The sequence below is a fragment of the Silurus meridionalis genome, chromosome 6 (genome assembly GCF_014805685.1).
Source record: "Silurus meridionalis isolate SWU-2019-XX chromosome 6, ASM1480568v1, whole genome shotgun sequence".
NCBI lineage: Eukaryota > Metazoa > Chordata > Actinopteri > Siluriformes > Siluridae > Silurus > Silurus meridionalis.
In genome coordinates this window covers 32,356,560-32,368,998 of record NC_060889.1, presented here as the reverse complement: position 1 = coordinate 32,368,998, position 12,439 = coordinate 32,356,560, and the positions used below count along the sequence as shown (strand labels likewise).

The following is a 12,439-nucleotide window of genomic DNA, read 5'->3' as shown; positions in this document are numbered from 1 at the left end:
TGTGCTAAATGATTTTTTTCTGTAGTGAAATGTTCCTTTCATTTTCTAAAGAAGTGAATTTTTTTATTGATCTGAATGTAAACATTTTTAAATTTGTTAAAAAAAAATCAATAAAACTTTTCCTGTTGATTCAAAATTTCTGATTTTTCATTTATGACTAATATTTATATATATAATGATTATAATGAAGATGATGATGATGCACTTGTTCTTTCAATTGTGTACAGATTTTACACACACACACACACACACACACACACATTATAAACATTAATTCCTTTATTATTTTGTGCAACTTTGTTTTTAATACTGTTTAATAAAAATAATGTCATCACAGTGAGATACACACACACACACACACACACACACACACACACACAAACATTACACATATACTAACACATCAGGTGCTAATCAGGTACTTACACAATCTTTAAGAATTTTCCACTGTAAATTCAACAATAGAGACATAAGGGAAAAAAATCACAATAAATGTACAAAATAAAAAGAATGATTTCGTTTCTTTGCTTCAATTATACTTACAGAAACAAAAACTATACAGTATGTTTTTAAAGAAGAATATTTTAGGCATTTCTGACATTTTTTTGTAAAAATGAAGCACAAAAAGGAAAGAAGGAAAGAGTAAAAAAATCCTCAATAAGAAATAAAACCTTTTTAAAGCAACATGGCTAATATTTCAATCAATCACTGTTTTCTAAAAAAAATATAAAATGCCCTGAAATGTGACTGATTTAAATGTGAGCCGTTTTTGATAGAAAAAAATCACTTTTTGTTGCTGAATCAGTTTTAAAAAAGGATACAGAGGATACAGAGTTAGCGAACACGCTCAATTAGCAAGTTAGCGACTGAGAAAAAAATGATGAGGTTCTTTAATTGTTTAACGAGCAGATCCTCAGCGATCCTGACAGTTCTGTAGTTAGCTCAGGGCTTTGTTTAGATGATATGTTTGATTAAAAGCAGCTAGCATTGTTGCTTTAATAAGTGAATTAGACCCATTTAGCATTAGCATCACATTACAGAAACATTAGCATGCTCGTTTTCTAGCACAATATAAACATTTTCAGTTTTTATGTAAACATTTTGACATGAATACGAGCCCTGACACACCATTTACACACTAAGTTGATTTACGCACTATACAATTTTACACTTTTACAACATAAATCATTTGAAAAAATGTAGTTGCTAGTGGAGTTACGTTGAAGAATTTAAATTAGCATAAATTGTATGGTCATTTACATACTATCATGCTAGTTGTACTTAAGTTAGCTAAGATAGCTCAACAACTAAACAATATTCCTGTTAGCTTTTTTTAAAGGAATGTAAATTATGACAAAAAAAAAATGAAAACAGTAAGTGGTGTCACGGCAAAATTTACCCCCAAATACATTGGACAGATTTTTCACAAAAAAATCGAATTAGTGAAGAAATTAGCGAGCAATGCTGAGCAGGGGCATGTAGCATAGCGACGAAGTTCTGAAGACCTGGAAAGTCATTTCATGAAAAAATATAAAAACCTGAAGGTGTGTGGTGTGAAGATGTGTGTAGGTGTGAGTTGGTCCCTCATTATGATTCCAAACCTGAATTTTTTGTCAGATACTAAAAAAAAAAAACAATAAAGACATAGAAATACCTGATTATTTTTCCTTTTAAAAATTATAATAGAACATGTCAAACTTTTTACTTCACAGCATTTATACAATATATTACACAATAAAGATCTTCTACCAAAAAGTCTTCTTAATTCTACTTGAGTTCCTTCAGAGTTCCTCAAAAAGTCCTTCAGTGTTCCTCCAGAGTTCATTTAGAGCTCATCCAGTTTTGCTTTAGGGTTCATCCACAGCTTCTTCCAAGTTCTTTAGAGTTCCACCAGGACTTCTTTCAGAGTTTTTTTTCAAGGTTTTGTCAGAGCCCCTTCAGATACTCAATATTGCTTCCAGAATTTATTTAGTGTTCCTCCACAGTTCCTCCATTGCTCTCCTCGAATTCCATTACAGTTCCATGAGAGGTTCTTTATAGTTTATTCAGAGGTCCTCAATATTTCCTTCAGAGCTCCTCCTGAGTACCTTCAGAGTTTCGTCAATGTTCCTTCACTAGCCTTTAAACACTAGGCTGTTAGCTTATTCAGCACGGCTAGCTAGCTCCTCCCAGAGCAGATCTTGAGGTTTTTTATGTAACATCCACCAATTCACATAACTGTTTCCCGCTCTTCCTCCACCAGTGTGGCGGGTTTTTCGTCTGTTGTCATCTTGGAAGGCTCGTCATCCTGCATGTGGAGGTCATGAGCAGATGAAGGGATGGACTGGTCCGACACTGAACCGTTCTTCACATAGCCTGGAAGGTTCCGGTGGCCATTGGTGTTAGCATTAGTGCTGGTATTAGCAGGCGTGAGGCGCATTCCAGCGTCACGCTGCCGTGACGACACGTTGGTCACGCTAGTGTGAGAAACCATCGGGCCGTAGCTGTACGTGCTGCTACCGCTACGTGCTTTACGCTTAAAATCCAGAGCGAGCGTCCTCCTGCTCCATGACTTCTTTATCTCCGCCTGGACCTGGACACGGCACAGAGACACTCGTGTTAGCATTCGCGTTAGCATGAATACTCACTCTCAACCAGAGCTACCTTCATTTTTTTACTCATTCTTATAAAAATGATGGTTAAGTTGCAAGTTAGCAATAAACTTTCGTGCTAGCTTAAACAATCATCCAGCTAATAATGAAGATCACACAGACTAGCTAACTAGCTAATTAACCAACTAGCCATGATTAGCATTAATGAGCTAATTACATGACCATTTATTTAAAAAACAAAAACAAGATTTAATTATTATTAAAGGAAAGTTTTTGCTTTTTAATAATTGTTTTTATTTTTAATATAAAATAATAATTAATAATGAATATTTAATATATAAATCTACATTTATTTTAAGTTGAAATTTTGATTACTGTATATATATTTATATTATTAATGCACAATTAATTAATTCTGACAATTGAATTATTTTCTTATTTGCTTCTTATTTATTTATTTATAAATTATATATAATATATCATAAATATTTAAATATAATTGTTTTTAACAAAAATGTGTTAATTATTTAATATCATAATATTTTACATTTAATACAACACATTGATGAAATAATTAAATATTTTTTCTAAAAGTAAAATAATATTTGAAGGCAGGTTTATTAATAATAATAATAATAATAATAATAATAGTGTTTGATGAAGGGATGACGCTCTTACCTCTCCGTTACAAAAGCAGTAAATTATTGCAACAAAGAATCCCTGAAATGAGAGAAAGAAAACCTGTCAGTAACACGCACACGCACACACACACGCACACGCACACACACACGCACGCACGCACACACGCGCACACACGGTAACGTTTACATACCGCTCCTGGTGTGAACGCTTTCACTACAAACAAGATCAGTTCCCCCACACAGTCAATAAAAAAAGGGGGCGGGACTTTACTCATTTAATATTAAAATAACCCAGTGTCACATTATTTTTTATTTTAGTTTTTTATTTATTTCAGTTTTTAAAAAAAACATAAATGTAATTTTTTTAACCGGGTAAAGATAAAAAAATAATAATAATAATATTAAGAAAAAACTGAATGAAATAAAACACGTGTGTCTGATATCCAACACTGGATCTGTTTTATAATATTTATAGTCATCAAAAAAATAAAAAATAAAAGAAAATCAAAGATTAAAAAGGTATAAGTGAACGAGCAGCGTTATGGTGATGTGAAGCCTGTATGTGACATCACACATCATCATGAGCACATGGTCCGAGGCTGTCAGCTTCTACTTGTTAGCAACATTAGCCTCGTAGCTCTGGTGTGAAATGGAAAAGTGGCTATTCTTTTTAACCCCTGCCCCTTGTTGCTAGGCAACTTGACCCGACTCGGACGTGTCATTATTCTTTAGGCTGAAACAGATAAAAGGTTTTTTGAAAAATAAAAAAATCTATACCTGGAAGGAGTTAATTAGCATCTCACAGTGCATCTGAATCTGCCAGGGAACTCCAGACACCTCGGTGTAGGGCATCGCCATGAACACGATGTAATGAACACCAAACAGCGGCATCAACACCAGCGTGACTTCAACAGCTTCCTGTCCACAAACAACAACAAACACTTTCAGTAACAACACCTCCTCCAGAAAAGGTACTGTTTCAATTTTCATTATGTAACAAACAACAATTTACACAACTAAAGAAAGCGGTCCATCCATCCATCCATCCATCCATCCATCCATCCATCCATCCATCATCCATCCATCCATCCACTATTCTATCCATACATTCATTTATTCATCCATTCGTCCATCAATATACTATTCATCATTCCATCCATCCAATTATTCATCCATTTATCCACCAATCCATCCATCCATCCATCCATCCATCCATCCATCCATCCATCCATCCATCCATCTATCCATTCATCAAACCACCATTCATCATTCCATCCATCCATTCATCCATCAATTCACCATATATCATTCCATTCATTCATTCATTCATTCATTCATTCATTCATTCATTCATATATCCACCAATCCATCCATCCATCCATCCATCCATCCATCCATCCATCCATCCATCCATCCATCCATCCATCCATCCAGCCTCCCCAGCACATGCCCAAAACACCTAAACTGACTCCTTTTAACACAGAATGTAACAATTCTACTTCCCCCCTGAATGTTCTTGAAGGCTAAGCCCAGCCACCCTGCAAAAGAAGCTCATTTCCATACTTGTACCCACAACTTAATTCTTTCTTTTGCTCCCCAACCCTTGAGGTTTCAGCTCAATCCTCTCTTCACCACCAGGGACGTTTCAAATGTCCTCATGACTGCTGATGATGCATCGATTCACCTGTCAATCTCAGTTCTGAGATATTCCTTTGCTTGAGGCAGCATATCAGTTCCGTAGGGAATACAGGAAAAAAATGGAATAATCCACCTGGAGGTCACTACTTGATGAAGCCAAAAGGACTTAATAATCTGTAAATAACAGAGATGCAATTCTGAGGTCAACAAACTGGACAACCTCTGTCCCATGGCTGTGCCTCAAAACTCTGCCCATGAAAATTATGAAAAGAACTGATGACAAAGTGCAGCCCAGGTGAAGTTCTGTGTGCACTGAGAACAAGTCTGGGCTGATGTTATACAGACTACATTTACATTCATGGTATTTGGCAGACGCCCTTATCCAGAGCGACTTAAACCTGAGCAGAGGAGGGCTAGGGCCTTGCTCAGGGGCCCAGCAGTGGCAGCTTGGTGGTGGTAGTGGGATTTGAACTTGTGATCTTTTGAACCAAAGTCCAATGCCTCAACCACTGAGCTCCCACCTCCAGACTAGACTCTCCCTCGGTTTCTACAGGAACCAAACGGGATGTAATAGCAACCCCATACTCCCAAAACAGCCTCCACAGGTTCCCATGAAGGACATGATCATATGCCTTTTCCAAGCCCATAAAATAAATGAAGACTGAATCCCAAACTGCAATAAGCACTGATCCATGATCTGGACAGAATTCCTGCTGCTTCTCCTCAACCTGAGGTTGTAAAAAGCTCTTCTTAAAGATGGAGATGACCCCTTTACCTCGGTTTGTCAGTCCAGAGGGACTGTCCCTGACCTCATGCAATATTAAACCAGCGTCTCAGCCAGGGGAACTCCCAACAACATGAAGAGTGAAATTCCTCCATCTGAGGAGCCCTGCAAGAACGAGCTGTTTAAACTGCCTCAGTGAGTTCAGTCCTAATGATCTGCAAGTTTTCATCTGAGTCCTTCAACTCCAACTTCCTCAATGGAAGGCATGCGGTTTAAAGATTCAGGACTTTCTCCTAGAGTCTATTGAAGGCTTTTGCTCGGACTCAGCAAACTCCAAATAACAAAAGAAATCACAAAAATAAACATGGCTGGTAAAAAAAAAAAATCTAGCAACAAACAATTAAAATAAAAGAAATGTAAAATATAATTTAAATAAATAAATAAATAAATAATGAAAGGAAACAAACAAATAAATAAATCAGCATGTCGGTAAATATGTTGTAAATAAAAAAATAAATATTATAAATAAAAGAAAAAAAATTGAATTAATGATTGTGTTAAAACGTTAAATAAATATAATAAAACATTGTAAAAAAATTCATATACAAATGAATTGTTGCAAATAATTGAAAAAAATCAATGAATGAAAAAGAATGCAGCAAATCGATTATAAATATTTTATAATTAAAAGCAAGAAAGAAAAAAGAACAGTCATAAAGAGGGTTGAAGGTCATGTGTGTGAGGAGGTTATTGCTCGCCTGTACTGCTGCCTGCTGTCACAGCGGCCGGCGTTGCTCTCCCTCAACTTCGTAGCCAAAACACGGATGATGTTCAAGAAGAGCAGGAAATTAATCTAAAAACAAAAAAAAAAGTTCAGTTTATATATAATTCATTTAAGTGTAGTAGTAAATTAATTACGCCTGTTGTGTAGTGAAACACCACAGCGCTACAGTACAAGTGTTCTGCTTCAGAGTTCTGCGCTCTGATTGGTCAGGAGGTGGAGATGAATTCTCCTAAACTGATTTTTAATTCATGCTCTTGATCTAATATGTTATTGTTACCATAGTACTATAGTAACATTTCATTCACACGGACGAGTCTGGTGTGTGTGTAGGTGTGTGTGTGTGTGTGTGTGTGTGTGTGTGTGTGTGTGTGTGTGTGTGTGTGTGTGTGTGTGTGTGTGTGTGTGTGTGTGTGTGTGTGTGTGTGTGTGTGTGTGTGTGTGTGTGTGTGTGTGTGTGTAAACTTACAGCAATGGCTGTCAGAATAGGGATCTGCACGATCCATTTCAGATTACCAGCGCTCAGGTCCCAGCACCTGTATCATACACACACACACACACACACACACACACACACACACACACACACACATTATATATACAGTTGTGTTCAAAATTATTCAACCCCCAATGCTGTAAATGGTTTTAGGGAATTTAGTGTACATTTGTAATTGTATTCAGAATGAAATCCTACAAGGACTTCTTAAAGAACCATATGCAACTAAAATGACATCAATTAGTTTTGTAATACAGTAGTAAATGTTTCTTTTGTGAATTCTTCATTGACATAATTATTCAACCCCTTAAAGACTACCACTCTGAAGAACAGAGGTTCAATGAAGTGTTTTCAATCAGGTATTGAAAACACCTGTGGATATCAGGGAGCAGCAATAAAGCCTAATAAGCACCAATTAGGCAGCTTTAAAATGACTGTGATACTCAGCTCCTTCTAGACATTTACTGGTGTGGTTACAAACATGGTGAGGTCAAGAGAATGGTCCAGGAAGACAAGAGAACAGGTGATTACTCTTCACAGGAAGGGCAATGGCTATAAGAAGATTGCAAAGATGTTAAACATACCAAGAGACACCATAGGAAGCATCATTCGCAAATTCAAGGCAAAGGGCACTGTTGAAACGCTACCTGGTCGTGGCAGAAAGAAGATGCTGACTTCGACTGCTGTGCGCTACCTGAAGCGTAGAGTGGAGAAAAGTCCCGTGTGACTGCTGAGGAACTGAGAAAAGATTTGTCAGATGTGGGTACTGAAGTTTCTGCTCAGACAATACGGCGCACCCTGCGTAATGAAGGCCTCCCAGAACTCCCAGGCGCACCCCCTTGCTGTCCCCAAAGAATAAGAAGAGTCGACTGCAGTATGCCAAAAGTCATGTGGACAAACCACAGAAGTTTTGGGATAGTGTTCTGTGGACTGATGAAACAAAATTAGAACTGTTTGGGCCCATGGATCAACGCTATGTTTGGAGGAGGAAGAACAAGGCCTATGAAGAAAAGAACACCTTGCCTACTGTGAAGCATGGCGGGGGGTCAATCATGCTTTGGGGCTGTTTTGCTTCTGCAGGTACTGGGAAGCTTCAGCGTGCAAGGTACCATGAATTCTCTTCAGTACCAGGAGATATTGGATGACAATGTGATGCAGTCCGTCACAAACCTGAGGCTTGGAAGACGTTGGACCTTTCAACAGGACAATGATCCCAAGCATACCTCCAAGTCCACTAGAGCATGGTTGCAGATTAAAGGCTGGAACATTTTGAAGTGGCCATCGCAGTCACCAGACTTAAATCCGATTGAGAACCTCTGGTGGGACTTAAAGAAAGCAGTTGCAGTGCGCAAGCCTAAGAATGTGACTGAACTGGAGGCTTTTGCCCATGATGAATGGGCGAAGATACCCGTAGATCGCTGCAAGACACTTGTGTCAAGCTATGCTTCACGTTTAAAAGCTGTTATAACTGTAAAAGGATGTTGTACTAAGTACTAAGATTGAATGTCACTTGGGGGTTGAATAAAACTGATAATGATGTGAGCTCAGAAAAGACATTTGTGGTTATTTCATTATAAATGTTATGTTATATTTGTCTGACCTACACGTGCCTCTTTGATTTAATTGTAAGCAGGATGACTGAATGATCATAATCAATGTCAAACCGACCAAAACAATCAATTTCAGTGGGGGTTGAATAATTTTGAACACAACTGTATATATAAATCAAAAGACAGGTCTTAACATGAACAACAGTGTAATTGACCAATCATACTGTGTGTGTGTGTGTGTGTGTGTGTGTGTGTGTTACTCACTCCGTGTCAGCGAGTGTGGCACGAACACTTGCCCAAATGGTGACGAACATAGCAGGGACACCTGGAACATAAAAGAGTGACAAAGAGTCACAATCACTCATGAGCCATGAAATACATAACAATGTGAGATACGAGTGTAACAGTGTGAGATACAAGTGTAACAGTGTCAGATGAAAGTGTAACAGTGTGAAATACGAGTGTAACAGTGTGAGAGATGAGTGTAACAGTGTGGGATACAAGTGTAACAGTGTGAGACAAGTGTAACAGTGTGAGATACGAGTGTAACAGTGTGAGATACGAGTGTAACAGTGTGAGATACGAGTGTAACAGTGTCAGATAAAAGTGTAACAGTGTGAAATACGAGTGTAACAGTGTGGGATACGAGTGTAACAGTGTGGGATACGAGTGTAACAGTGTGAGACGAGTGTAACAGTGTGAGAGACGAGTGTAACAGTGTGAGATACGAGTGTCACAGTGTGAGATACGAGTGTAACAGTGTAAGATACGAGTGTAACAGTGTGGGATACGAGTGTAACAGTGTGGGAGACGAGTGTAACAGTGTGGGATACGAGTGTAACCGTGTGAGAAGCGAGTGTAACCGTGTGAGATAAGAGTGTAACAGTGTGGGAGACGAGTGTAACAGTGTGAAATACGAGTGTAACAGTGTGAGAGATGAGTGTAACAGTGTGGGATACAAGTGTAACAGTGTGAGATATGAGTACGAGTGTAACAGTGTGAGATACGAGTGTAAAAGTGTGAGATACAAGTGTAACAGTGTCAGATAAAAGTGTAACAGTGTGAGATATGAGTACGAGTGTAACAGTGTGAGATACTAGTGTAAAAGTGTGAGATACAAGTGTAACAGTGTCAGATAAAAGTGTAACAGTGTGAAATACGAGTGTAACAGTGTGAGATAAGAGTGTAACATTGTAAGATACGAGTGTCACAGTGTGAGATACGAGTGTCACAGTGTGAGATACGAGTGTAACAGTGTGGGAGACGAGTGTAACAGTGTGGGAGACGAGTGTAACAGTGTGGGAGACGAGTGTAACAGTGTGGGAGACGAGTGTAACAGTGTGAGATACGAGTGTAACAGTGTGAGATACGAGTGTAACAGTGTGGGATACAAGTGTAACAGTGTGAGATATGAGTACGAGTGTAACAGTGTGAGATACGAGTGTAAAAGTGTGAGATACAAGTGTAACAGTGTCAGATAAAAGTGTAACAGTGTGAGACAGTGTAACAGTGTGAGATACTAGTGTAAAAGTGTGAGATACAAGTGTAACAGTGTCAGATAAAAGTGTAACAGTGTGAAATACGAGTGTAACAGTGTGAGATAAGAGTGTAACATTGTAAGATACGAGTGTCACAGTGTGAGATACGAGTGTCACAGTGTGAGATACGAGTGTAACAGTGTGGAGACGAGTGTAACAGTGTGGGAGACGAGTGTAACAGTGTGGGAGACGAGTGTAACAGTGTGGGAGACGAGTGTAACAGTGTGAGATACGAGTGTAACAGTGTGAGATACGAGTGTAACAGTGTGAGACGAGTGTAACAGTGTGAGATAATGAGTGTAACAGTGTGAGATACGAGTGTAACAGTGTGAGATAATGAGTGTAACAGTGTGGGAGACGAGTGTAACAGTGTGAGACGAGTGTAACAGTGTGAGACGAGTGTAACAGTGTGAGACGAGTAACAGTGTGAGAGACGAGTGTAACAGTGTCAGATAAAAGTGTAACAGTGTGAGATACGAGTGTAACAGTGTGAGACGAGTGTAACATTGTAAGATACGAGTGTCACAGTGTGAGATACGAGTGTCACAGTGTGAGATACGAGTGTAACAGTGTGGGAGACGAGTGTAACAGTGTGGGAGACGAGTGTAACAGTGTGAGACGAGTGTAACAGTGTGGGAGACGAGTGTAACAGTGTGAGATACGAGTGTAACAGTGTGAGATACGAGTGTAACCGTGTGGGAGACGAGTGTAACAGTGTGAGATACGAGTGTAACAGTGTGAGATACGAGTGTAACAGTGTGAGACAAGTGTAACAGTGTGAGAGACGAGTGTAACAGTGTGAGATATGAGTACGAGTGTAACAGTGTGAGAGACGAGTGTAACAGTGTAACAGTGTGAGAGACGAGTGTAACAGTGTGAGAGACGAGTGTAACTGTGTGAGAGACGAGTGTAACAGTGTGAGAGACGAGTGCAACCGTGTGAGAGACGAGTGCAACCGTGTGAGAGACGAGTGTAACAGTGGGAGATACGAGCGTAACAGTGTGAGATACGAGCGTAACAGTGTGAGATACGAGTGTAACAGTGTGAGAGACGAGTGTAACCGTGTGAGAGACGAGTGTAACAGTGTGAGATACAAGCGTCACAGCAGTCAGGACTAAACACTGAAGCCATGTGACTTCACTGCATCCACATTGTATGCGCTGTGCACAAACACACACTCTTCGCACAGTGTGTACAATGCAGGCACAGTGAGGCCCAGATACAAACACCATATCATTCACATGACTCATGGTACAACATGTGAACACACACACACACACACACACACACACACACACACTCAATGGGGGTTATTTAATAGTATGACCGGCAATTATTGTCCATTCATGAACAAGTCACAATGTAGATTTTAATAATGGAGCTCAGGAACACGCTAACGTGGCGCTAATTACCCTCATTATCCTCCTCTCATTCTTCACCCTTTTCATGTTTAAATATGAGGAGCTAATTGCTAGTGAGGACAGAGTGTGTAAAAACATCACAAATAATAAAAACACACACACACACACACACACACACAATCACATTTCAGTTCAATCATGTGACGAAAGCAGGAAAGAATACAATATAAGATTATAAACATACTGTAAGTATATATACAAGAAATATACAAAATACATCTCAAAAATAAATAATATTATAAATGTTACATAATTAAATTATTTCATAAAATTAAAAAAGAAAAAGAAAAAACGGTAGAGAATAATTAATGAATAAAAAAAAAACCTTTATAAATAAATATAAATAAAATTACATTTGTATTTAATATTCATATAATAAAAATATTTAGTAGTTTTAAAAGGAAAAATATTTATGAAATCAACAAGAAAAAAAAATATAAAAATAAAGAGAAATTATGTAAGAAATTATAATTATATGAGAGAGTTATGTAAATTAGATTGTTGCATCATTATATTTGCATATGAAATGTTCTACATTTGAATGGAAATAAAGTGTAAAATAACCAGTCAGAACACATTTCCTGCTCCATTACACACTGAGATTATAAGTGTACACACGGGAGCTTGCAGCCCCGCCCCTTTACTCACCCCAGCCAATGACAGTGAAGCCCCAGAGGTATTTCCTGTCTGAGAAGAAGGTCATAAAGATGAGGCTGTGGAGATAAAGACCTTCCACCAGGATCCAGTAATAATTCGTCGCAAGGAAGTACAGGAAGAGCGTGACGGTGATCTTACAGCCGATCTTCATCAACAACAACAAACACAATATAATCACCATCATCATCATCACGATCATCATCACCATCATCATCAACATCATCATCGTCACCGTCATCACCACAATCACGATCATCATCACTTACTCCATCATCATCATCATCATCACCATCATTATCATCATCACCGCAACCATCATGATCATCACCATCGTCATCATCACCACCACCACCACCATCATCACTTACTCCACCATCATCATCATCATCATCACCATCATCA

At 38.4% G+C, this 12,439-nt stretch overlaps 1 protein-coding gene across 1 annotated transcript in view; it reads right to left on the bottom strand.

Annotated features, from left to right (window-relative positions):
• Positions 1 to 1,348: 1,348 nt before the first annotated feature.
• Positions 1,349 to 12,439, bottom strand: part of pth1r (parathyroid hormone 1 receptor) — a 51,192-nt gene continuing 40,101 nt past the window's right edge. Inside the window, exons 7-13 of the mRNA XM_046850627.1 lie at positions 12,029 to 12,182; positions 8,686 to 8,746; positions 6,845 to 6,911; positions 6,342 to 6,447; positions 4,010 to 4,140; positions 3,270 to 3,311; positions 1,349 to 2,572 (exon numbers count right to left, since the gene is read on the bottom strand). Of these exons, the coding sequence (XP_046706583.1) occupies positions 2,210 to 2,572; positions 3,270 to 3,311; positions 4,010 to 4,140; positions 6,342 to 6,447; positions 6,845 to 6,911; positions 8,686 to 8,746; positions 12,029 to 12,182 (924 nt within the window). The 3' untranslated portion in view covers positions 1,349 to 2,209. The remainder of the gene's footprint in view (positions 2,573 to 3,269; positions 3,312 to 4,009; positions 4,141 to 6,341; positions 6,448 to 6,844; positions 6,912 to 8,685; positions 8,747 to 12,028; positions 12,183 to 12,439) is intronic.